The 27,859-nt window shown below is 28.2% G+C and overlaps 1 protein-coding gene across 14 annotated transcripts in view; it reads left to right on the top strand.

The window, feature by feature from the left end:
- The window catches only part of LOC107448880 (endothelial transcription factor GATA-2-like), a 313,302-nt gene that overhangs the window by 223,478 nt on the left and 61,965 nt on the right, over positions 1–27,859 (top strand). For all 14 annotated transcript variants that reach the window (XM_071187723.1, XM_071187711.1, XM_021147696.3 and 11 more), the window contains 1 exon segment: positions 9,253–9,565. In XM_071187723.1, coding sequence (XP_071043824.1) covers positions 9,346–9,565 — 220 coding nt within the window. In that variant the 5' untranslated portion in view covers positions 9,253–9,345.

Raw genomic sequence — 27,859 nt, 5'->3', positions numbered from 1 at the left:
TTTCTCCTACGCTCATTACTGATACTGATACTTCGACAGATACTGATATCACTCAATATCAAATCAGAGCGCAACGCTAATTCTAAAATACTGTAAACTTCAACCCCAGAAATGCTTAACAAGACGTAAAGGGAGATTAATTATCGCCTTGATGTCTGGCGAGCGCTTAACGTTGTATTTATTTCGAAACTTATTAAAAAGAACGGAAAACTTGTATTTTTCTTAATATTTTAGTATCAAAATTATATTCATGTGTGCTTATTAATTTGCATAAAACTATTTTTTTAATTTCGAAGTTTTTTTTAGATGATCCTGTATGGTTAATGGCTTTAAAAAATCTTGCGTAAAAAACTAGGAAAATAGATTTAAAAAATCCTGCCAAAAATTGTTTTGTTATAATTTTAGAAAAGTTAAAAAGTCCCTTAAAAATTCGGAAAATAATGAAAAATAAACTTCAAATAAAGTATATTTACAAATGTAATCAATAAACAATTATTAAACAATGAAAGAAATAAACCCCTGCCTTGAGACATCGCATAATAATAATTATTATTATTATGAGTTAGACTAATATAAATAAAGGCTACATTGTTAATCTGACACTTAATTCGTGCTGGCATTGATAAATTTGGAAGAAAAAAAATCAATTAAAAAATTATTTATGAGATATTTATGTCTAAAAATTATTCCTGCCTGATTATGAAACAGTTTTAGAAACGTTTTTAAAATGGCATTAAATGGTTAATGAATTTAATAAAAATTTCTGCCTTTGTACAGAGAAAAAAAAATATGGTCAAAATTATCAGAATATGGTAAAATTTACCGTCTTTTTAGTTTTATGAGAACACCAGAAAGCACACTTATTCTTCAGGAATCACTTTGGTTATGAATTTTTGGTAAAATTAACAATAAAATATGGTTTCGAAAGTTGCAGTTGGAAAGTAAATGAGATAAAATTTGGTAATTACAATCAAAAGTCGGTAATTGTAACAGTGTTAGAAAAATCTTCATGTTTGCTCACCGCTATTTTATTTAGTAAACACTTATTAACTTTGTTTCTCGTCGACGGTTAAGTGTTTATTTTTCCCTATGGAGTCTGCAAATTAAATTATTTTTCCCTATGGCGTCAAATTGACATCTACAGCATTTAAAACTATAAAAATAGGGCATTGTTAATGTACAATTTCCAGGAGAAGGCTAAACTATATCAGTAACTTAACTGTTTTGGCATCAGAGCTGTCCCAACATCTTGAAATGGAAGAGCTGAGGTAGCTGAAATTTCACCGTAACCCTAGATTCATCTATTTATTTATTTATATATATTTATTTATTTTGCACGCGCATGCGCAGGCTTGTGTGCTCATTACAAAATTCGGCTTACATGCCCAAAAGATGAAGAAAGACAGTACAGACTTATATCCTCGGACAGAAAGGATTTTGAATTCGCTACCTCCACGTTACGATCGACGCATCCTTGTAATGTCTTTCTCCAATTTGGTCCCGCAGTCAGTACGCGGGCGGGTGATCACTTTGATCAGCCTGCGTAAGGATTGAGGGTTCGCGGTATCGGTCTTCATTAAACTGTTCTTCCGTAAAGTGCTGGACTTCTCTCGCAATTCGTTGGGCTACCAAAGCAGAGGAATCATCCTCTCTGCAGAGGATCAAAATTGCGATGGCATGTCTTCGGATCATCTTCAGTAATGTTTACCACACCGATAGTCAATAGCCCATTGTGCACCTTTTTCTAATACCTTTTCTAATTCTACCTACCTTTTTCTAATTTGAGCAATCTGTTCTTCAATTTGACTGGGACTTACAATAAATCGTACTTTATAATGAGCACATATATATATGCAACAAAAAATAACGTTTTTTTTATGTTTTATTGTTTCTAATGTTTTATTTATTTATTTTACAGCAGTCTCATCTTACCGACAAATGGTATTTAAAATAGATGTAGCAAGTTCAAATCAAAGCGAAGCCGTGAATGTGCAATAGTAAATAAATTAATATGCTTTAAATACGCATACAGTTGCGTGTGCCAAAGAATGACTTGTATTTTGTCAAGAAATTACAGAACAGAAAGCATAAAAATAGCACACAATATAGAACCTGCTACCTCTATGCTTTAGAGAGCTAGGCGAAAGCCGAAAAAAAATGGTTGTTTTACTTGCAACTCGATGTGCTATTCCGCTAACCGCTCTTCCGTAAAATTCTGCGATCTGTTTTTCAAACTGAAAAGAGTTTTTAAGCCGTTTTTTGTATTTGCAAAGGAACCCACAAATCTACGTAAAAGATGGATTAAACAATCCCCCGTAAAAGATGGATTAAACAATCACCATTGATACGTCTGTATTTAGTGTCTTCAATCACCATTAAAACATTTTAACCAAACATTTGAAACGGTCACCTTACTCATAAGCCATTTATTTTAAATAAACCATAGAAGTGTAAACAGATTATTACCCTTCTGTTTCGTAAGAGATGTTGGCATCAGAAGGTTAAAAGTACTAAATGAATGGTAAAATGAGTTGCAGTTCTGAAGAACGTTTTGGTAATTTTATCGTGATATTTCAGAGTATGGTATAAAACCCACATATTAGGTTGAATTTACTTTTCAAATTTTTATTTGTTACTAAATGTGTGGTAATAAGAACTATAATTTTGAAAATCAGAATTTCCGGTAAACCGTTACCATAGAGAACGGTATAATTTCCAAATGAATGGTGTAAATGCGATATATTTTAGTTTCATTACCAGAGTTAGGGTCTCTTTTACAGTAAAAGTCTTGTCTCAACCATATAAGTAAAGTAATTTTGCCATAATTTTTTCCTTCGTGTAAAAACACAAAGAAATTAACATATACCTTTTTTCTTAATTGAAATAAAATTTGATTTCAAATTTGTTTAATTCCTTGTCACAATATAGCCAAACTATTATTTCACAGTTTGTATTAAACATTAATTTAAATTAAATTTAAAATTTAAAACTTAAATTTTAAAATTTTTAAAGCAAGATATTCACATAAAATCTTTCGAAATTTATTTTTCTATAAATAGGCTCTTCATTTTAAAAGTGAAAAAAGAATAGACTACGATTAAAACTTTTCAAAGAAATTGGTTTGTAAAATTTACCACGGTAAAATTTACCTCGTTTCTGGCTTCCATACACCAAAAAGCTCAGTAATTTTTATTGAAGTGCTTTGATAATGATTTTGATAAAACGAACAATATATAGTTTTCTAATATGCGTTTAAATTTTGAAAATGTGATAAAATTTGATAATTTTGTTATGGTACCGTAGACAATGGCATAAAAACTATTTATTCGGTTAAATTTTTTTTCAGTTTTTTTTTTACACTAAATATGTGGCAATAAAACCTATATATAATGAAAATCTGGATTTTCGGTAAACTGTTTCAATATGAACTGAAAAAATACCAAATGAATGGTTTAAATACTGCACATTTTGATTTCATCAATCAAAAAGGTGCTTTTTTTTCTTTTCTTTTTACCACAAATGTCGTTACCCTGTACGATAATTTTACCTACCAGAGTTTCAACGAGTTTAGTAACGCGAGTAAACAAGCTACATGCCATTTTTCGAAAACTTAAACTTGTTAATCATAAAAAAATCTATCATTTTAGTTCCTTTGTTTCTGGTTATTTAATTAAACTATGATACTCAATATCATTTGTTAAAAGTTCTCTTAAATTTAGAATGATTCTTATTCTACGTTACTTTTGTTCTGTTGGAAAAATTGGTTCAAAGTTGAGCCATAGTATAGGTAAATTGAACCATAATATCATGTAAATTTGCAGTATAAGGTATCAAAATTTAAGCATGCTTGCATTAAAACTGAACCATGACACCTTGTTATCATGTATAAGAAATACGGTAGTATGATTTTATTTTGCATCATGCTAGGATTTAAACAAATTGAAACGATACTGTAGTTCAGCTCACTCCAAAATTTCCATAAGTGTCAAATTGCCTCTTTCACTAGATGTTACTTTTGCTACTTAAACTTATTGAGAATAAAAAAAATAATTATTATCCTTTGTAAATTTATTATTGTTATTTTTTTTTTCTTCAATTTATCACGAACTGAGATATTCTGTATAATTTGAGAAAGGTTCTTTCAAATTCTTAAAGCTTATAGAGAAGAAGAGAAAAATATTGCGCACTTTTGCATTTGTTTTTGCGTTCAAGCTTGCTTACACGCCCGCTCAACAGAAAATGCCGTAGGGCATTCTTTAACGTTTTCAAATATTTATTAATTTAAAATAAAAATAAATAAACAAAGTTTTTTTTTCTTCTTTTAAAGAGGTTGAACGTTTGAGGTGGACAGCTGAAAGCCTAGAAAAATGTATGTCATGTATCAATTTATTCATTTACTCAAATTGTAGAATGGTCAGATGCCGTTAAGTAATTATCAGAGAGATATCTTTTCAAAAGAAAATAGTCTGTTTTATGAATTTCGAATCTTTCTTTAAACAAGAAAGTGATGTATTATTTCCTTTTCAAATTTATAAGGTTTTTATGAAAAGAGAAATAACGACTTGAATAATGAATTTTATAAGGCATTCAGCAAAAAATAATTATAACTTTAGTATTTTATTATCGTGCCTTTTATTTGCATCTAATACTACATTATTATTTTACCAAATATGTGTACATTTGCCATGTTTCAGTTTCAGACTTAAAATTGAAATGATTTAGGTTTTGAATTACCTATGTTATTTTTATATCTTAATTTTATATCTATAAGAAAACATTTGTATTTAAAACAACAAAATATTTTCGAAGCACAAATATTTCATGTCTTTGATTTTATTAGGTAAATCATATGATTACATAAGTAATAAACTGATCAAATAGAACAGTTTCATATTTTTTTGCAGTTAATCATCTTTCGAAATAAATTATTATGATCTCTTAACAATGTAATAATTTTTTTTTATAGTTGTTAAAATTTATGTTGTTTATTGAAAGTTCAAAATATTTCATGTACACGCTTCTTTTAAATATTTTTCTATAAATTTCAAATTTGTTTCCAGTAAAATAATATTTTATTTTAATATAATCTTTGAATTTCAAAAATTCATTCATAAGAAATTACATAATATGTTTAACTTAATATGTTGACTTAAATGTTTTTTTCTCTGCACTGTGTTATTAAATATAGATAAGTTTTACACTCAGCAGCGTATATTGTGCTTTTTTAATGATACATAATGAAAATGCATAATTTATTGCATTTATTATTGTAATTAAAAACCTATTTCTCTGTTATCTGCAAATAATTTTAAGGCAAAATTTGTCTTGAAAACTTGTTTTATTCAAAATAATACACAAAAGTGAAATAGATTTTATGTATAGCAGTTTTTCTAAACCTTTTTCTTAATCTAAATTTTAAACTGAAGTCATTGAATAAAGTAAGACACATTAAAATATAATTTCGAATATGCATCAATAATTTGTGCAAGGACATTATTTTTATTTAATTTCTTTAAGAAAATTAGAACACAGAGGTTTCTTATGTATACAAATTTAATTAGGAAAAAAAAACTAATTTTGTTAAGTCTAAGGTACAACAAAATATTTTCTTGATAAAATCACTGATAAGATTTGTAAATTCTGTAAATTTCGAAACAGAAATTTATAACGGTAGTACTTTGCCTACCGTGGGAAATATTAAAGAAAACTTCGTCCAGACAGTGGTTTAAAAAAATTAAAAATGATTTTTGTCACATTATCATTTAAAACTTTGTAAAATTTGATAGAAAGTTTAAGCATATTTGTGATATGTTTAAAATAGTAATGGAGAGGTTTCCTTACTTTTCTGTAGATCACAAAATTTGTAATACAAATAACTGATGACCAATATTTGAAATCATTACATAATGTATCATCAATAAAAACTGCAACTTTTGGGATTTGGTCAAGTCTCTTGAATTAAGTTAAGACATTCGATAACGTACATTTTAGAATTGAAAACGAAACTGATGAGCAATTAGCAATCCTTTCCCTATTTTAAAAATGCTCGTTAAGCAAATAAAACATAACCTTAAATTACCCACTAGTGGTTATTTTACAAGGACTTTTCTTTCAATCCAATCAAAACCCTATTCTCGAACAGGGTATCTGGAGAAAATAATCCTCAGTGATGTTTCATTCCTTTACATAGAAATTATTCTGGCTCGTTATCCCCTGTCAGGTGGAATAATTGCATCAATTATTTGAGGAAAGAATAAATCGACTATTATTCTAATCTGAGGCGTAGGTGGGCTGTTTTTAATACGTGATTTTTCATTCTTTATTATTTTCATTTCGAATATGAATCAAATGACATATCAATTTCTATAACTCATTGAAAAAGAATTTTTTTTGTTTTGTTTTGTTTGCAACATAGAATTACTCATCATTTTCGATTTCGTTTCACAGTTGTTTGAGGAAGATGTGCGAAATCGAGACATTTTATTTTTCCTTTTAAAGTTAAAATACATTCGACTTTCATAATTTCTAGAAAATTGTTACATTTTTAGCTTTCAAATAGATAAATGATTCATTATTATACATCTCTTAAGGTGTCCTTATATACAATTATTAGAAAAAGAAAATTGGTAATTGAGAAAATTATACCGGAAAAAAAATTTACGTTAACATGAAAGAAAATCAAAACGATTTTAACAGGGAAATAAAAATCGTTTGGGAAAATTTATTTTGATTTGTCCCCCCCCCCCTCATACATAAGTTTTTTCTCTTCTCAATTTTTTCCCTTTTTATAACCGATAAATGTGAAAAAAAGAAGAGATTTTTGAATTTTTACATGAACAATAAACTTTAAAATTGCGTAATTACCATTGAATTTCTGCAATGTACGACTCTGTTAACTATGAGTTATACTTCAACTTAAAACTTCATAAACTTAACTATTTCTCAAGATATTGAATGCTCTTCCAACTGAAACAACCTCTTAGCTTTTAACTAGTTTGAAGCTATGTTGAAAGGGTCTACATTCTTTAACAATAAATACGCGCTGAAATTAACTTTCAAGTTATACGCAACTTAAAAAATATCTAATCTAGTTTGATGCAAAGGAACAGTAAACAGAAAGTTAAGATTTTAATATTTAGAAGAAAAAAAATCCAAAAGTATGCCAAAAAAAATTTTTTTCTCAAAATCTCAACAAAAAATTTTTTTTTCTTCTTTTTTTTAAAGTATTATTTTTAATTGAAACAATGCACATCAAGAAACCTTTTAGTAGAAACTTAATTGATAGAAATAATTCGTAAATCGTTAAAATTGGAACACATAATAATTTGCAAAGTTTTTTTCGTCTATCTATTTTAATGTTTAAAAAGAAAACAACCTTAAGTAGGAAAACAAAGATTCGCTTTCATATAACAATAATTTAGCAGAATAAATCAAATTGTTTCATACTATCAGAGAGATGAATTTGACAATATTATTTATTAGACTGGATCACGTTTCCCTTTAAGTTTCTTCTGAAAAATGTTAAATATAATTGATAAAAGCAGCAATTGAAATTTTAAGTTGAAGCGTAATGAGATTTATTTCTTTATCCTTTGGGTCTGATTAATTTGATCATTTTTATACATTCGTAATTAATTCATCACATTCCATATTATCTAATTCAAATTTTAATTAACAACAAATCGTGTTGGACATTAAAAATACAAATAAAAAAGGCTTGAGCATTTTATGAATTATGTCCATGTAAAAATTAAAATATATATATATATGTAACTATGAAAGAAATAATTGCATTTAGGAATGTTTCAAAACAATTATAATGGATTGCTAAATTTTCTCTTATAACGAGAAAGAAGTATAACCATTATAGAATATTTTCGGTTATTTAATAGTGATTTAAGTTTATATCAATACTTTATAAATTAACTAGTGCCAGTAAAATTTGAAGGTTTTACTTGCAATTTAAATTTTTTTTTAAAAAATAATGTCTTTTAAAAATCATATTTTGTTGTAGTTTTTAATAATGATATTGCTTATTTTACTTTAAAAATTCGTATTAAATGCAACAAAAATTCCCTGTTTGGGTAAGGAATGGGTTCAATTATAATGCTAGCTGAAAACTAGGCTTTGTAATAAATACTTTTAGTGGTTACAAAACACGTAAGAAAGGAAATTAGACTGAGTTCTTTATAAAAATAATATTATTTTATATTATATATTATACAAATATATATAAACTTAAATAAAGCCATGCGTTTTCCTAATACAGAAATTCAATAATGATATCAGTTTTATATCCAGACTTGCGTTCGTTAGAAACATGTTGTTGAAAATATCTAATTTATATAGTTTTATGTAAATTTAAGACTTTTTATTAAAATGATTTTAAGTGTAAATCATAATCGTAAATATTTAATAATTTTCAACTTATTTTTAATAAACAAATTCTAATTAAATAGAGTTAAATAATGTAAAAAATGTGGGAACATTCCCACCTGAAATTGTAAAAAATCAGTGCCTAAAATTGAATAAAAATCTCTATCTAACACAGGAAAAACTCTAGATTAAAACTCAGGTTAACTTCTTTTTTAGGTTAATTTTCAGGTTAACTTCATTTTATAACAATACCAGATCGTTACCTCCCTTAATCTTGCATCATTTGAATCGAATGATGTTAGTTTATATATATTTTGAGTTTAAGGAAAATTCGTTTCAGTAGTTTTTATTGTTTAAAATACGAAATTCATGAATTTATATTTCATTGCAAGAAACAGCAGTGTCCAATGATAGAAAAACCTTAAATCTAATTTGCTAAAATGCAATGGCAATATATTAAATCTTGAAAAGAGATAAACCTGAAGGTTTACCATTTTTATGTTTTTTCTTTTTCCTTCTTTTCTTTTTGGTAGCGTTAAGAAAAAAGGGTTCTAATCCATCCCGGAGAAATTTAAAAAACTTATTTCTTATACTACATATAATTTTATAACCGTCGTTGAACAGTCGACCCAGTTTTGTGTTTACGACTATCAATATTCAATTGTAATTTTGTACCCAATCCTGAAGACAAGGGAACTCCTGGATCAAGTATCGGGAAAAATTTGAGGGAACTTTTTCAGGGAACTAACCCGTTGTTAAAGTTGTAAGGAGTTAAAAAAATTGCTAAAGTTGTAAGGAGTAGGCAAATCACCATTATTAAAATATTGCATGATAGTGTGATGGCAAAAAATTTAATTCTTGTATTTCTCTTTCCAGGTTAAATATCGCCAGACCACGTGACTAGGCCATCATTTTGGATGGTCACCGTCAAATAGTGAGTTTGGTGACCACAGCAACGAAGAAGGCTCCATGGATGTATCGGGGGACCAGGGACAGGGGCACCGGTGGCCCTACGATGGCCCCCGCATGGGCGCCGCTGGTATCGACGGATCTGGAAATCTCCTAGCGCCCGATGACGTCGACGTCTTCTTTCACTCTCTCGACAGTAACGGCAATCCCGTGAACCCAGCCAGCTATTACGCAAGTCCCGCTGCGGCCCGCGCAGTTCACAGTTACAGGCCACCACATGGTGAGTTTTATCTCCTTCTTTAATCAACCGCCAGATCCTATCTGGTGGGACAGCGTGTAAAAAAGAATCATTCCTTTAAGGAAACTTATTTTAATACTATTATAATTCTTTTTACAAAAAATAACAGTAATTTATTTAATCACTAAGTTAGAAAAATTTATTCTTTGCTTAAATAAGAAATTGCATATATTATTTTGATACGCAATTTATCACGTTTACTTTATTCAATTGGGAAATTAGCTACGTATTTTCAAATAATCTATCAAATATCAGGGTTTTTTTTTGTAAGCGTTGATACATCAGATCTGAAATTTTTTTTTTATCGTTTTATATTTGTATTAACTCATATCTTTTTTAAATGATTTCCTTTCGACATTTGTATCTTTTTTAATACCTGTTGAATAGATCTTGTATAAATTGTTGCACTAAGAAATTGTTTTTAAGTTTATTGTTCTAAAAAAATGATAAAGTAAATAATCCAAAGTCTAAATTTATACGAAAACTTTTTGTGTAACTTATTCCATCGGTGTCGAAACTGAAACGAAACCTCCCTTTTTATGGAAGTTCTTTGAATTTTTATGTTAGATCTCATTTTCATTACATTACAGTACATTTCTAGTACAGTTCTATCCTTTTTGCTTAAGGTGTTCTGTAAAAATCAATTCAATAGTGAAAAGTCTTCTTTACGATGTTAAAGCTATCGTACTGATTTTATGCTTTGAAAAACCAACGCTATAAGCTCTTAAAAAAGAAAATCAACGTTATTAGCTCTTCTTTTCCAAGAAACAAAAAAATTCTATTTTACTTTATACATGTGCCAACAAAATTTCAATGGAAAAAAAAATCAAAACTATTTCTCCCCTATTTTGGTATAGGATAAAATAATACCTTATCCTTGCTTATGAAGTTTCTACTGAGCAATGTATGAAAATGCGAAAGGTAGTATAAAAAATTTGAGGAAAAAAGAAAAGGCAAATACAGTGCAACTTCTATTCAATAAATAGGAATTACGTGAATTTNTATATATATATTTATATATATATATACATTAAAAAAAGCTATGATGGGAAAAACAAAAAATTTTATTGATGTAATGTATTGAGATCAGATCTAAATTTCTTCTTCTATCGAGTACAAGCATTTTAAGCAAACCTAACAGATTAAGTTTTAAAAAGTGTGATTTGTGACCTTTCTTATTGCTTAACGAGAAGGGATCATCGAGTTTTCCACTTCGGTGCTCAGTCAAAACAAACCGATTTCAAATCCCATCTCCAATTCATCGACAACTGTCGACTTCTTTTGGTCTTTCAAAATGACAGATAGCTATATTGTCTGACAGCGTCCTTCCTTCGGCCCTTTAATTGCCAAAGTGCCACGGTGGCATTGAATGGCACAATACTCGTGCTAATAAGCTGTGCGTGGCAATAATTAAGTGGCGATGAATAAAAGAAAGAAAAAAAAATTGTCTTCAAGAAGGTGTGTTCTGGTATCCCTCGCTTTTAATGAGCTGGTGTTACTGAGGTTGTTAGACGAATAAAGGAACTAACTTTCAATATGATATTCACGTACGTAACAATAATAATTAAATATAAAAAAATCTCAATATTATGATGAAGGTCGTTTGAATGCTCTAATTCAAATATTTCTCTTTAGAAGATAGCTTATTATATTTGAATATATATTCTGAGAACCGTTATTAAGGGCCTTCAGTTCATTCAGAATTTCGGATCTTATTAAAATAAGGATAATAAATGATCAGAAATGAGCTTTTTAAAAGCTATTTGATTAGGCCACGATGCAGATTGTGGATTTAAGCAACTTCGACCGACATTGAAAATTTTTTATTGTGTTTCTGACTGAATATTTTGTTTCGATAGTTGAAAAGAACTTAAGAAATTGTGCCTTGAAATAATTTTGATTTTTCTTTAAAAGTGATCAAGTCACAGTGAAAAATTCCTTTGTTATAAATATGTCCCAATGTCCCAAAATCAAATAAAGAACACTCCTAATTTATAGTAATGTCGCTTAATCCTATCTATAGTTTTTTTTTTTTATTTCTTTTCATTTATCATGTTCAAGTTTTATTCAAGTTTTATTTGGTTTCAAGTTTAAAATCGGTAGTTTTGTCACCTGCCTGCTATAAAAATGTATAAAATCGCAGTTTGAAAATTTAGCATGAATATATATTTTAAATGCATCTTATTTGTGTTTTGTAGATAATAGTTAACGTCAAAGAAGAAAAAGTCGTACAACTGCTAGTTAAAGTAGTTTTCAAAAGTAAAGCAATTTCTTTCAAATTAACAATTTGGTTTAAATTTAGAAAGCGTTGAAACTTTATCTTTAAATTCCTTTTCGCCTAAATTACACAAAGAAAAAGATGATCAAATTAAAATATGCCTCGCTTTCAAATTTAAAATATAACAGTAAAAAGCGTCCATGATCTGAGCGTCCACTTCTGAAAACAAATAATGTTAGTATATAATGATAATATGATGAGTCATCAATCAGAACATCTGTATGACTTTTCCCAACTGTTGTTCTTTTTATGCTTTAGATGTTCATTTGCAAAACATTTTAATATCTCTATTTGCACTATTTTCTAAAATAGAGTTATGTGCATAAACGAAAAGATCTATATCTATAATCGATTGATCCAAACTACATTAAAAGAGGCCTATATAATAACTAGATTGAGATCTTAATTTTATCCACGTTTGTTTTCATCAATCGAAATGATATTTTTTTAAAATTCCAATCAACTCATCACATGATTGTTATCCAACATTTAATGAAATCAGATATCCATCTCAAATGAAAATAATATCCATTGCACATAATAAGGTTTTCAAATATAGTCATTTCGTGACTTCTAGCTGATTTCCATCTCCCTCTTTCTGAATGAAAACAATAAATGCTTAAAAATGCTTTTCTAACGGCAACCGTCGGGGAAACTTACCTACCTTGCATATCTAATTAGAAAAAAATGCAAATAAAATTCGAATAAACATTCTATTTGTGTCAATCGAGGAGTCATCAAAGTTACAAATCAATACCACAGACTCCAAATCAATACAGATATCGGTTTGAAAAGAACAAAAGATTCTATTCAAGACTCCTGTATTTCTGGAAACACTAATTAGGGAATCCATTCTGCGGAACGATCTATGGTTTCGAGTAGGCTGGAATGTTCGATGGCAGTTCCTCTAAGTTTGACGTTTGCTTGATGGGAGTTTTATTCTTGAAATTTTTCTTTTCGAACACAATGAATAGTCATTTGGGCCTTCTTTTCAATTCGAAACAGTCATTGTTATTGAGAACGGAAATATTTGTACGTGAATGCGGAAATTTTCAAGACAAATGTATCATTGACAAGTCAAAAAAGAGTATTATAAGTAGTTTTGTTGAAGAAAAATTACAAAAATAATATAAGTTATGTTTATTGCATTCAAAAACTTATATTTCTGGTTAATATATAAAGAATTATTTTTGTTTAATTCAGTAAGCATTTGATATTCATACAATATGTCTCGAAGTGATCTTTTTAGATTTGAGAGCAATCGAACTTAATACAAGAATATGGAATAATTTCTGTAGCTTGTTCATGTATTAAAAACAAGTAAAATTTTGTCCTTCCTAAAAAAGGCTTCATTATTTCTTTATGATAGAAAATAGCCGCTGTACTTATATGTGAAAGGAGCACCTTTCTTAATATTAAAATTTCATTTAAACTAATTAAATCTATTTTTACAATATGATATAAAGCGTTTTAGTTCATAATATTCTTTTTTTATAATTGAAGTAAGTTTGATACATTTGTTCAGAACTGTAAAATTATAATTTATCTGTCTTCGTCTAAATCTTTTTTTCTTTCTTTAATATAGAAAATAACATACATTTTTCGCGAACATTACGAATGCTTTTGATTTCTAAAAAAAACATTTTTTTAGAAATCAAAAGCATTTTTAATATTTTTTTTTCAACATTCAAAAAGTTTCTACATTTTTATACGATTCAGACTCATGAAAATGTGAAAAATTGAAAATTACTCAAGAAATTTCTCCCAAGTATAAAAATTCTCTCCAAATTAGCAGCTTTTTAAATAAGTTTAATTTTTTAAAAATATAGAATAGTTTAAGCAAAAAACGAATAAAAACTGAGCTGCACATGGATAAATTTAAGGAAAAAAATTGAATCATGAAAAGAGCACGAAAAATTTAATTACTTTTTCAGCTTTATTTATTTTGAATATTTTTTTTAAATCCAATTTTATTTTTCAATGATATAGTGCGTATAGTGCAAAATTAACACTTTGTTTCAATTTTAAAGCACTCTATCTGTGACATTTTTATTCTTTTATGCAAAAATTTTTTGGAATACAGCCGTAACTTTCAAAAAATTTTATAGCTCTTAAATTTTTTCAATTGAAAAACATATTATCAATCATAAAATGTTTGCATTTTACTAAACATTCATTTTATATTTGATAGATCACGATATGCATCTTTCTTGTTTTTGTCTAAAAATGAAACAATAGCTATCAAAGTTTTGAATATGCTTTAAAAATTTGATTGATACGCATTTTTTTCTTCTTTTTTTTAGAACTTCCTATCTTGAATGCTTGAATGACAAGCAACTCTTAAAATCACTCAATGGTCATTTGGATATTATCTGAGTTATCTTTTTTTCTGTTTACATTTTGACAATGAATCATAATTTTGTGATAAAGTTTCAAGCAAAAATATCATTCACTTTTATCATAATAAGGCATAGATTGACATGTATATATACACAACAATAGCTGTAGCTTTGTATGATACTATAGTTGAAATCTTGCGAAACAATTTTTAGTAATTTTTTTTGGACAAATAGGTAAGATTGCATTTTAAATTAAAGACATTTTTAAAAGCTATAGGACAAATTAGAATGTTTATTGATTATTACAGATTACAATATTCAATGTAATTTAGCAAATTAGGGCATTAAAATTTAATAAAAAATTATAGATTAAGAAAGTGTTGTAGAATTTATAAATTATATTTAGAAAACTATATTATAATAATAATAATATTGAAAAATAACTATATTATATTATATTATATTATATTATATTATATTATATTACATTACATTACATTACATTACATTACATTACATTACATTACATTACATCATATCATATTATTAATAATTGTCAATCAGCTAATCGGTTATATAAACGGAATTTGTTTTATCTTGAAATAAAGCGATTAATTTTTTTCTTCTTGTAAATAAATCAGTGATATTTATTTTCTAGGAAGTTACTCGGAATTAAATTTACTTGAACCTAAATCAAATTATACCAATCGAGATATTTAGATATAGTTTTGAAATTCAAAAAGTTTAGTACAGATTTTAAAATAAATATTTCATACAGTTTTTTAATAAATATTTAATAATTTAATTTTGCTACGTAATACTTATATAATATATGCTGATGTAATGCTTAGGGCAAATATAATTTTCAAGTAATTTCATTTTGTCCAAATTGCTATAAAATCCCAAACCAAGCTTGTTTTATATCCGAAAAATAAATAATTGTATAATGAGAATCTTTTAGCAAAGTTTCATTAGAAAATATTTACTTTCCAGCAATATTTTCCTACTTATCTTTCCAATCCTTGTTCCATATTTTTGATTTTTTTTATGCTCTCTCGTAGCGCAAGAAAAGGGCTGTTTTACTTCAGTTTAGTTTCTGTTCCATTAAAATGATGATTATTCAGAGTTAACGGATCCACGGTCGAAAAATACCGAAATGAATTAAAGGAAAAGAAAGAAGAAAAAAAAGATACAAATGAATGAAATTTAAGCAAACGATGTAGTAAAACAAGAGAAAAAAAATTTCGATGGGCGGAGTTGTTACGCTGAAAATTGAAAATTAAGCTTATTTCTTTCCTTTTTTTCTGTTCTTTTCCCACCTTTTTCTGTTTTATCCCTTTGGCGGATTTAGGCGTTAATTCCTGAGATGATATAAACCAGAAACTTCCTAAAAATGAGTTTCCACACGTTCTTGAGTTACAAAAGTTATTAATCTGCATTTACTCTCTCATATCGGGTAAGTTCGTTGCTAGATTTTTGTTGCCACGTGTGGCAAAAGATTTTTTATTTTTTATTTATCGTTTGGCGTTGCTTCATTAGATTCAGACGATGAGTATGTTTTTCCGCTTTTTCCTTTCGTGCGTCTGATGATGATGCGACGCGTGTTTTGAGAAATTATGTCTGATTTTAGACTCATTTTCCTTCTTTATTTTTGGAAAAAAATGACTGTGTGTTAGATTTTCATTAAAATAAATAGTTTAATGATGTATAAAAATTTATGTTGCAGTGTTACAAATATAAAAATAAATGAGTAAAGTACCTTAATTGCAAAATAATTAGGTTTTTTATAATAATTATAAATAATATTCATTGTTGCTCATTGTTTTAGGGTGCCTTAATTTGTGTAAAACTAGAAATTTATTTTTAACTAATGAGTAATTATTATTAAATCTAATAAATGCGTCATTTAAAAATATAATTTAAGGTATATAATGCCTTAACCTTTAAGATTTATAACTATTGTCAATGCAAAATGAAGATATTCATAAATTTTTAAGGCTGAGTTTTTCTGGATAAAATTTCCTTATCACAAGGCAATTTATTTTTCACTCCTTATTTTTAATGGGCTTCATTTAGTGATCAAGAACTTTTTGTAGTCCGATGTTCCGCTTTTTTCTGTTTCAAGGAAAAACCTGAAATATTTTGCTTTAAATCAAATTTTTTTCATTTTTAAAATTTCTGAACAAAATCGCGCTCTATTTTTTTTTTTTTTTTNTTTTTTTTTTTTTTTTGCCAAATTAAATTCTTTAGTAAGATTAATAATATTGTATTGACAATTGCAATTAGGTGTAATTAATTGTATTGACTATTGCCATAAATTTGTCCAATAAACCAATTTACCATTAAGGAGAGTTTATTAAATTTTAATACTCATCTCTCCAAATGCTAGATTCGAGCTATTAAATGCTTCTTGATCTAGCTATAAATTTAACATGATACAAAGAGGAAGTAAATATTCTGAAAAAGAAAGTAGTAGGAACAGGATATACACTTCTTAATCTCGAACAAATTATAATTAGAATGTATAGCTTCCTACAATAAAAATCGATGAAAAGATATTTTTAAAATATTTTTTTGTCTGTAATAAATTTAAATTTTGTGAGCTAGTTGAATCATTAAGTTCAAATTTACTGCAATCTTAATAATATATCGTTTACCGTGCATCATTCTACTGTCGAACCATAATATAATTTTTTTAATAAATTAAAAACAAACAAACTTGGTAGTAAAAACGATACTATGATTCAAAGCGAACGTAACCATTTTTCAATTTAGCAACTCGTAATTGGTAGTTACTTAGATTGCAAAAAGTTTGCACCGCATTATGATTCAAGGTACCAATATTTTGAAGTTGAATCAATTTTTTTGAGAGTCGTACAATAGTTCCACATTTATTTGCGGGTGAAGAAGAAATAAATATTGAGTAACTGCACTGTTGAGGTAACACGAAATGTGCGTTTTATAACGAGCTGTGTTTACAATGTCTCCTGCCGTGTAGAGTCACAGTTAGTAAGTAATTGCTCGTCGGGCATGGACGGGTTTTTATTTTAATTCATTTTTATTGTGCTTTCTTTGGACAAAGGGAAGATACAGAGGGTCCGACCTTGACTTAGAGAAGACATAACTGGTAAGTCCATGCGAGACTAATAACCGGGCTACTTTGGTTATGGGATGGGGGTTTGATTCCATTGTTCCACACTTAAAGGATGGAAAAAAAGAATAATTTGGAAAGCTGTCAGAATATTGAAAAGATAGTTGGCAAAGAACTTCGTCTTCAAGGTGACGACAATGGTTTGATTAGTTTCCGCTTCCACTTTAAAATCAAAGTTGTCCCCTTGAAATTTGTTTCATTATTCCTAAATGTAAGTAGAAAGTCTAAAGTTTTAATTTTTACTTCTTCCTTTTTTTTTGCAATAAAAGAGCAATTTTGTTCATCAAAAAAGTCAATTAGACATCAATTAGATTTCCTTTATGGGGAATGCATCTTTCAAAGTAAATAATTCTTTTTTATAAATCAGATAAAACATAAAAAATACTCGAATATCACGCAAAAATAAAATGTAGATAACTTAAAAAATGTTCAAATATATGTGGTTTAAAATAAGACAGGTTAGTTTTCGTATACGATTTGAATATAATAAAAATGCATAAGGAAATATGCATTTTATTTCAAATGAAGTATTGTTTAAAGTAAGAGTAGTAATGCCCAATTTGAATTATTTTATCAGTAATTTTCTCCTTATATATTTAATTATAAAACAATTATGAGTACATAAATTATTCTTGAAGCAATGAGTAATGAATTTTTAATTGTTCGTAGATACTCAAAGGACTGTTTATTGAAAAAAAAGAGGGGGCATAAATTAAGGAAACCGGAATTTATTAATTTACCAGATTTCATTTTAATAATAAAGAAAGGCAATGGAATTAACGAGAAAATAATCCAAAAAGTTCTTATCTACATAGCGTTTATATTAAGCATATCAATGTTTCCGAACGCATTATCCCGATTAATTTTCCGATTTTAAATTGAAGTCATAAACAAGCATTTTACTCTCTATTTTTGCTTCGAGTTTCTTCGCTGGTTGAAAATAGCCCTGACGGACATCGTTTCATTTTAATCGATCTTTTCACCATCACGACAACCAATCAACCAAAGGTCCGGTTAATAGCTTTAAATCGTTTCATCGTATCTCCGAGATTACTGATGGGGGTAGGAAGGAAGGTGAGATAGCCACTATCTCAGACAACGCACGCACCTTATAAAAAGCATTATCATAAAAATAATAAAAAAAAGTGATAAGTACTCTATCATTAAGTGTTTGAGAGTAAATGTTTATTTGCTCATTGACTTGGTGTAGCAGAGAAAATGTAGCGATGACATAATGCTATCCTATGATTCCATCAGAGATTATTATCTTTTGAGAGATGGTGTTGGGCTTTTGGGACAGCTGCCAACATCCCTTGGGGAAGGGGTTTAGCGGGGTTTTTGATTGAAAATATCTGTTGGTAATTGGGATTATATCGAGAGATTTTGGGGAAAAATCTGCTCGAGCTTTCGTTTACCGACTCACATTATGAATTCTTCTATAGTTTGTCGTAAGATGATGGATTTGAACATGTGATCAAATGAATTATTGTTCAAGACATGTTTCTTATTCAGTCTTTTTATTTTTAAATTAGTACCTTGAATGAATGAACATTTCACTGAGTATCCATATAAGTTTATACCTAGATAGTTTTGTAATGGTATTTGGATTTTGGCACAGTTGACAATTGCTAAAATCTTTAAGATTGGCCCATCGAAAAGGGGTGTCTGGAAAGGTTTTTTTTTTCTTTTACTATTTGAAAATCTTTGTTGATATTTGGGATTTCTACTAGAGTTTTCGAAATTTCATCTAAGCTTTAGTTCTAATTTCTCCGATTCTTCCTTAGATGGATTTAAGATGATGGATTTGAGCATATGAATTATTGTTAAATAAATGTTGTAGCCGAATCTTCCTTTCTTTTTTTTTTAAATCTATATTTATAAATGATAATTCCACTTAATTTTTGTATAGATTGATACCAAATTAACTCTGTAATAGTATTTATATTCTGGTACAGATTGCAGTTACTGACATTTTCGGGACAGCTTCATGACCATATTTAAGGGGCTTCGAGGGGTTTCTAATTAAAAATCACTAGAGATATAATAGGGATTATACTTAGAAATTTAAAAAAAAAAATCCACGTAAGATTTATTTTGAAGCTTGAAGTTTTAATATAATTATACTTTTTTATAGGATAGATTTCAAAGCATGATCCTATGGATTTCATTAAGGACACGAGGCATACTGAGTTTCCTTTTTAATTCAATACCTAGAATGAAGAACCTTGTTCAGTACCTTGTAATAATACCATATAAGTTTATACTGAATAATCTTTGTTATGATAATTGGATAATGACACAGTTGATAGCTCTTTGCTCTTCTTAGGACTACTTCATAATCATCGGAAAGGAGTTTTTTCTTGAAAAGATTTGTCACAAATTGGGATACAGAGTTTTTTTTTATTTTTTATTTATTTATTTTTCTTAAATCTACTTCAGCTAAGTTTACAGATTTATCTTAAGAATTCGTCTCTAGATGGATTTTAGATGATGAGTTAGAAAATATGAGCTGTATAAAGCCTATCGGTTTATAAAAACCATAAAGTTCAAAAGTTTTTTTTTTTTGTCTGAAATCATCCAACATCATTTCATAATTTAAATTTAAGTTTTTTGGATCAAAAAGGTATTTCCTACTCAGAGGAAAACTTAGAATTACAGATTTGGAAATATGTTAATTATTATTGCGGTAAATCTCAAAAAATTAAACAGATTAAGATAAATTCCAAATTTATATTTAAAAAAATTATAAAATTTCGGTAGCAAGTAAATTCAACAAAATATCGTATGCTTTTAAGTTATTACACACTATAGAAAAAATTCCTGAAAAAATTGCGGTGAAAAGTAACTGGCACTCAGCGTGTCAGTACTTTTTACCGTAAATTCAATTATCTACTGTAAAATTTTATGGAACAAAAAAATCTCATGCAATGTAATTTTTACAACGATATTTACTGAGTCACTGTAATTCAGTAATTATTACTGTGAAAATTATGGTAATAATACTTATCATCCTGAGTGTCGAAACTTTTACTGTAATTTTTCAAAAATTTTTTTGCAGTTTACTTATAAAATTTATGGAAAGAATATTAAGGGAGTTATTGTGTTGTTCATTTTCTATTATGTTCGAAGTGTCTTAGGAATCAACTACCGAAAGCGATTACATACACCTGTGGTTAGAAATTTCGTGACTTTTCTGAGGGAAAACAAGCGAAAAAAAATGAATCGAGTAAGTTTGTAGGTTAGCGGTGGTTCCCAAACTTAACGCCTGGCTGGCAGACATTACGTGCTCTTGCACTGGCCGCACTCTAGCAAAAAGAATTTTTTTTCTTTTTATTTTTTAAGACCACCCTATGAAACTCTACACAGTGTTGCACTTACAATATTATTTTATTTTGTTGATTCTTTTCTCTCTTTATTTGGTCGATATTATTATTTCCCTTTACTTTTCGGAAAGCGGCACATGAAAAACGAACGCACGCGATAAAGTGTTTCAGTAGTCCGTCACACACAACACCATGCGTTCAATGTACCCTGGTGCAAAAGATGCCTTATTGGGGTGACCCCGACCACAGCCGTTTAACTGTTCGGTGGGCTCTCCTTTATAACAGGGTCACGAATATTTATTTACTCATGCTGTTATGTAGAAACTTTACACTCCACAACAGTCACTTTGACTTGACAGTAGCTAAGAATGTCCGATGTTTCCTTCTACTTTATACAGGTGGAAACTGTATCGTATTGCTATTCAAATAAAGATTGAGCTTTGTTACGTAATAATAATAATAAATAAATAACTAAACTCGATAAGTAGTTTAGGGAAAGTGGAGCAAAAGTTTAAAAAACAATTGAAGAAGATTGAGTTTTTAAAAAAAGAAAAAAAAGAAAAAGAAACATATATATATATATATATGGTGTATGAGTGAAATTATAAACATTTCTTAATATTTATTCTTATTATTTATTTATCCTCCTATCCCTTCCGCAGAGGATCAAAATTGTGATGGCATGTCTTCGGATCATCCTCCGGGATGTTTCCCAGACCGTCGCCAATAGCCCATTGTGCAGCTCTAGTGCGACGTAAAGTAACAATAACAACAATAATATTTATAAATGATAATATTAATAAATGTTCATATTTTATTAAAAATTTAACTTTTCAGCAAACTGAAAGCGCTTTGCTTACTTCCAGTAAAGTATAAAACAAAAGTAAAAGTAGAATAGATACTAAAACATCACTTATTGATTTTTGATGATCGCAGTTTGTCATCAGTATAAAATAATACAGAAAGAGTTACGGTTACAACAGTAAGTGCAATCGTCATTTGACTCCTTGAGTTCAGTGATGATTGTTTTGTCCTTCTTTAGGAAGATAATTTCAAATTAATCTTTAAAATTTATCTGATTAATGATGGATGCATGTTTTTTGTCAGATGAGGAAGTTTTTAAGGAAGGGAATGGAAAACTGAAATAAAAAATATTTCTGCGTAATATGTTTGAGGTCGTTCCTGGCTTTTTTTTTTTAAACTTTTAAATTACGTTATAATTTTGATACTTAATTTCGTTTTTTTTTATTTTTTTAATCATAAATATAAGGCTTTGTATCTTACTGGAACGAACGCTAATGAACACTAATGATGAATGTTAAATTGTTTACAATATAACAATAAATAAATTCGTAAAATTGTAACGTAATGTATTTTCGGGTTTAATTTAGATTTATATATTTGTATTCCAAACACTAAATGTAATTTTTTTATTTTAAATTTTTTAAATTAATACTTAGCTTATTTTGTCCACATTCTTAATTTAAAACTACCCAAATTATTATAAAACTACAATCAATTTTAAAGCGTATGATAATAACATAATTCGACATTTAATACACTTTTACATCTTTCTTTAAATTACTTTTATTACATTGAAAATATGTGCGTAAGATTCGAACTGTCATTCTATAATGAAAGAAACCCTCATAACCTGGGATGCCATTACTTATCTTTCTTCAATACCAGCGTTCATAATGATCAAATTATTTTACTTCCACCTACGCTTGAAATTTCGAATAATCTAAGACTATCAAATTTCTGCCGGCTTCAGCTGCTAACCGACACCACCATTTAATGAAGAATCATCACTGATAACGTCCAGATAAAAACTTTTCAACATCTGCTATCAAAGCGTGATGAAATCTGAAGGAAGAATTGGATCTTTAAGAAGTGCAAAACCCTCACCCTCTAGAGATTCTTCGATTTAAATTGGATCGGAAAAGGAACACGATTTGTCGTTTTCATTCGTGTTCTATGATCATTCCTCGAAGGGTGTGTGTTTAAAAAAAGGAAAACGATTATCATGTTTTACAAATTGCCTAGATGCCTACACAATTCAAGCTTGGTGATGATTTCCTAGATTACGATCCCAATGTAAACTCTTAGGCCATTTAAGCTTCTCTTTAACCAACTATTGTATTACAAATGAGTTCGTCACCTTCTCTCCACACCTCACCCCCTCTTCCAAATATCCACCTGTACTCTTTTTTATTTTATTTTTTCCAGCAAGGACAATTTTTGGAAAACTTTCGGTGTGTATTCACGCTTGCCAGGAAGAGGTTACTTTTTCTGTTTCTACATTGCTTAAATGCTGTCACGATTTTGAATTGAGTGAAGAGTAGGCTTATTAATGTTTTTTCTCAATCTTTTTTTTATTTTTATTATTCTTCCTTTCTCTAGACTTCCTGGTATAATAGACAAAATTATATCGCTGCAGTTTTCTTTTACTTATTCTATTTGCTTTTCTCAGGCCGTCTTCTATATCAAACTATACTTGGAATATTTTGGAGAATTTTTTCTCAACGATAAATGACAGCTGTATTTTATTTTCCGAAACCAATTTATTTTTAGAGACACGAATAGGATTTAATAAGTTATTTGTTTTCACCTTGTCCTACTGTGAATATTTAAGAGCAAAGGATTTTAAGTTATGTGAACCCTGATAGACTAAGTTGTGCACTTATAGTTAACATTCATTGGTGAATCAAAAGCGAAAGATTCTATTTTATGTATTATTTTATTCCATTTTATGATAATTTAATTTTAGACATTCTTGTTAGCATTCATCAGCGAACATTTAAAAGAAAAATATTCTTTTTAATTTAAACTTTGATTGGCTAAATTTTGAATTACCAATTACCATTTACAGGTGAAACATTAAAAGCTAATTTTTTCCCCCCTTTAAAATAAAAGTTTTTTTAATGAGTAAATGATGGATGCTTTTTTCCGTGAATTACTTAGCATTAAGTAGTATTTTCAAAAAATTAATTTAAATTAAGGAATTGTTAGTTAAACTCAATAAATTCAAAGCTAATTCTTAATTTTTTACAAAAATTTAAACGAGCTCGCTATGCCTAAATTAAGAATTCCATGCGATTTTCTATTAAACTAATTTCTATTTAAAAACATTTTCTTCATACTCTAAAAAATATTAAAATTGCTCATTATCACAAAAATTTGATACATTTTAAGTCCAAACATTTTTCTTCTTTTTTTAAATTTATTTAATTTTTTTGAAGTCAATATTTTGGCCTTATTTTTATTTATTTTCCTGAAATCCTCTGCTTCGAATTTATTGTTTATAACAATCTCAAGCCTGGCTCAAAATGAAATCTAAAGTTAAATAAAACTGAAAATTTTATTGAAAGATTGATATTCTGTTATCTTTGAATATTTCCGAAACAAATCAGTTGATGTTATGTTTCAAATTTTTTTTCTCCCCTTTTAGAAAAATTTTGATAAATGCGTATGTTTTCGGGCAAAGATCTATTCCCTTTTAAACTATTCTGTTTTATATATTCCCTATGCTCCAATCAAACTCCCCTCACATTTTCCCTCTTTTTTTTTTCAAATTCTCCTCTATTTTCATCTCTTCTAAAGCTCTACCAGATCAGAAACCATTTTCTGTACATTGAAATAAATATTTGTTGAGGCTAGCGAAATAAAGAAATAAAACATATGTTGAGGCTATGGAGGGTAAACCTTGAGGTTGCCAATGAAGAGTGAAGTTCAGCAAGAGGTAAAAATACTGAACCTAATCTAATTTATCTTCCCTCATGCATTTTGGTCTAACTCTAAAAGAAAAAGGTTGTTTCACGGACTATTCGGCCAAGTATCTTTTCATTTTTTTTTCTGTTAAGAGTACTTTTTACCCATTGGGAAAATGGGTGCTGTTCTAGGTTTTTCAAGTTTGCACACGACTTTATAAACTTCATCGACTAGATCAACTTCAACAACATAATCAAAAATAAATAGTTGTAAGAGTCATAAAAAAACAGGTTAACATAAGCATTAATAAAAAGGCAGCACAACAAGATCAAATAAAAGAAGCAGACGATAATTTTGGAACTTTTCGGAGTTGTTTGTTTTCCAGATTTTTCTTCTAATATTCAGAAACGTGCATTTTTAAAGTTTTTGCATAACATTAATTTGAAGAATTTCTACGTTCTTTTTATGATTAACTTACTCAAAATTAATGTCTTGATTGAAATTTTAATACATATACATTATATGAATATTGAAGAAGGAAAGGAAGTTTGTGGCGCCTAAAGAAAAGTATTTTGGGTGGGATTGAAAACCAATCCAGTTCATTGGCCGATAAGAGAACAAACATCAATTATTTACAACCCATGGCTTGAAATGTTGTGGCATTTATGAAAGCTATGCAGGAAAAAAATAAAAACATTTTACAAATGGGTAATTTTTTTTCCTTGGTTCAGTTAGTGCACTGTTATACTTTGGGTGCTGTGGCACCCAAACGCGTATATGGAGGGTGTTTTAGACTTAAAATATATTTAATATTAGTAAAATAAGCATAAACTTTAATTACAAAGTAAATATTTAATTTTTTTTTTATGTCATAAAATCACTTGTGTTTTGACAGAACACTTAACTCTCTAATCTGCTTCCTCGGTCACGTATCATCTCAGTGCATTCTTAAAGTTCTGCTACATTTTTATATGACTTTAAAACCGTTGGACTTTGTGATGAAAAGGTAGAGAGGTTAATACGCTCGTTTCTCTAGCAGCTCTCTCTTCCCGGTTACGACAGAAAACTCATTTATTCATATTCCTTTTTATTCTATGTTTGAATGAAGATTCAATCTCACCTAATCGATTTCTTTTATCGATTTATAGCACTATATCTAATTCTTCTTTAGACTTGATGCTATAAAATTAGCTACAATATTTCATACTTTTGAAAGTTTTCTTCAAATTTATCATTTTTTAAAATTATATAACAGTTTAAATGTCAAGACTTTTCTATTGTTGTTAGCGAATCTTATATTAACTATGATCTGTAGTCATTGATACACAAAAGTGGTTTATTTTACTTTTATTGGATGCAGTTTGCAATGAAATACTTGAAAATTAAATTATTAGGGGGACCGGAAAGTAATGTCGTTTTGGCGCAGTAAAAACCAATTTTTTTTCAGTCCATTTCTATTCATTTTCAATCCAACATTGAAAGGTTGTTGCTAACGAGGGTGAATACATTATTAATTAAAAATAAAATCTTGATAACAATTATCAAATGCACCGAAGCGACATTACTTTCCAGTTCCCCTAATAAATTTAATGTTAATTAAGAAAAAAATACATTAATGAAACCTACGAATATTGATAATTTAATCTTATGTGCTCAATACGAATTGTGAGTTATTATTAAACAAATTTAAAAGTATTCTATTTTTAAAATATTTCCATTGTTATTTTTATAGATTTTATTCTTTGCTAAATATAAATTAGAGACCGCTAAAAATAAGAAAACAGCTACTTTAAAAGCAGTTGTTATTTTTTTTTCTTGCAAAAATATTTTATTATTTATTCTCTGAATTATTAAAAAACTAAATCATCTAAAATTTTCAATTTTTATTATGACCGTGAAGACTGCCGAATAATTGTTCAAATGAAAATCAATGTAAATGTAAGAAAGTGAGTAGGGAGGAGGAGGAGTAATTTCCGAATCGGAATTTCAAATGGTGTAAGAGCAGCAGCAGAGAAATTAAAACAAAAGGAAGCATCTATAAACGACTTCAGTATTTTCCTTTCCCACACGTTAAAATGGCATCCGCAGCCGCTGAATAAACATCGTTGTGGATAAATGTTTCAGTGGAGCGGAAGCGTCGAAATCTGCATTCGACATTCACTTGCTTTCAAGTATATCATTTAATTTATCCGCATTTAACTTTTTCTCTTCCAACTTCGTTTGTGACCAATCTAGCTGCAAAATATTGGAGTATACGAACACCTTTTTATTAATACTCGCTTCAAGAAATACGCTTTCAAATTTTGCACCAATTACATTCCATTGCCATGATGAAATTATTATTTTTTAAATTTTGCACTGAGCCGTTACCATTATATAATTGTCTTTCGAATTCTAACTATAATAATTAAAAATATTAATTTCAACGAAATCACAGGTTATTGCACAGATGTTATTTTTCAAATTTTACACAAATTACAAACCATGTGACCTTTTTTATACATGAAATCTACATATATATGTAAATATCTTCATATAAAAGCATCAAAAATTGAAGTAGAGTACACTCTCGATGTCTCAAAGTTGAAGGGATGCTGAAAAAATTTCGAGATAGTGAGTTTTCGAGATAACAAGTTCAGAACTAAATATTTTCCAAAAAGTGAAAAAATATATTCTAAGATATTACTCTAAAAAGTAAAGTCACGAAACATTAAAATAACTACTCTTCAATATGTATGTAATGATAGTTGACTATAAATCCAAATACAACAATGATAATTTTATTTTTAAAAGTGTGATAAAAATAATTATACATTAAATAGAAAATTGGTTTACAGTGATCTTAATAAGTGATTTTTCCGGAAAAGTTCATTTTTTATTTCGAAAAAATTCAACATAGCAAGGTTTTGAGAAGATAGCCTTCAACATGGGAATTCAAATTAACATTAGGTGGATATGTAACGCCAAGAGGAAAATATTTTTTTGACATAACATGGTTTTCGAAACATCAAAATTCGAGAAATCGAGATTATATTGTATAAAAACAACAATAGGAAAATGAATTTCTTTTCGTAAAAAGAAGCTAAATTCTATATCATCGTTTGTTCAAAAATTTTGAATAATTTTTATCAGTTTTAAACGTTGTTTCTTAATATTTCTTAACCCTTTGATGCAGATGGGACACTGATGTCATTTGTATATATTTTTTTCCGACGCTTTAATTACCAGCAAAAATATATTTTAGTATTTGTTAATTATAAAAAACAGTCTAATAGTTACTAAAAAACAACTGTTAGATTATCGAAATTGCATTTGTACTAAAATGTAAAATCCTAAAAAAGTAGTTTAAAATTTATTTTTTCCATTCCTATTCGAAAATGTGTCAATTAATGATTTTGTAAATTAAAGAAATTTCAATGATGAATAACTGTTTCTCTTAGATCCTACAAATAAGGGCACATTTAAAAAAATATT

Source organism: Parasteatoda tepidariorum, chromosome 2 (assembly GCF_043381705.1).
Source record: "Parasteatoda tepidariorum isolate YZ-2023 chromosome 2, CAS_Ptep_4.0, whole genome shotgun sequence".
Lineage (NCBI taxonomy): Eukaryota > Metazoa > Arthropoda > Arachnida > Araneae > Theridiidae > Parasteatoda > Parasteatoda tepidariorum.
Note: the sequence above shows the minus strand (reverse complement) of the source record. Positions and strands in the feature narration are given on the sequence as shown.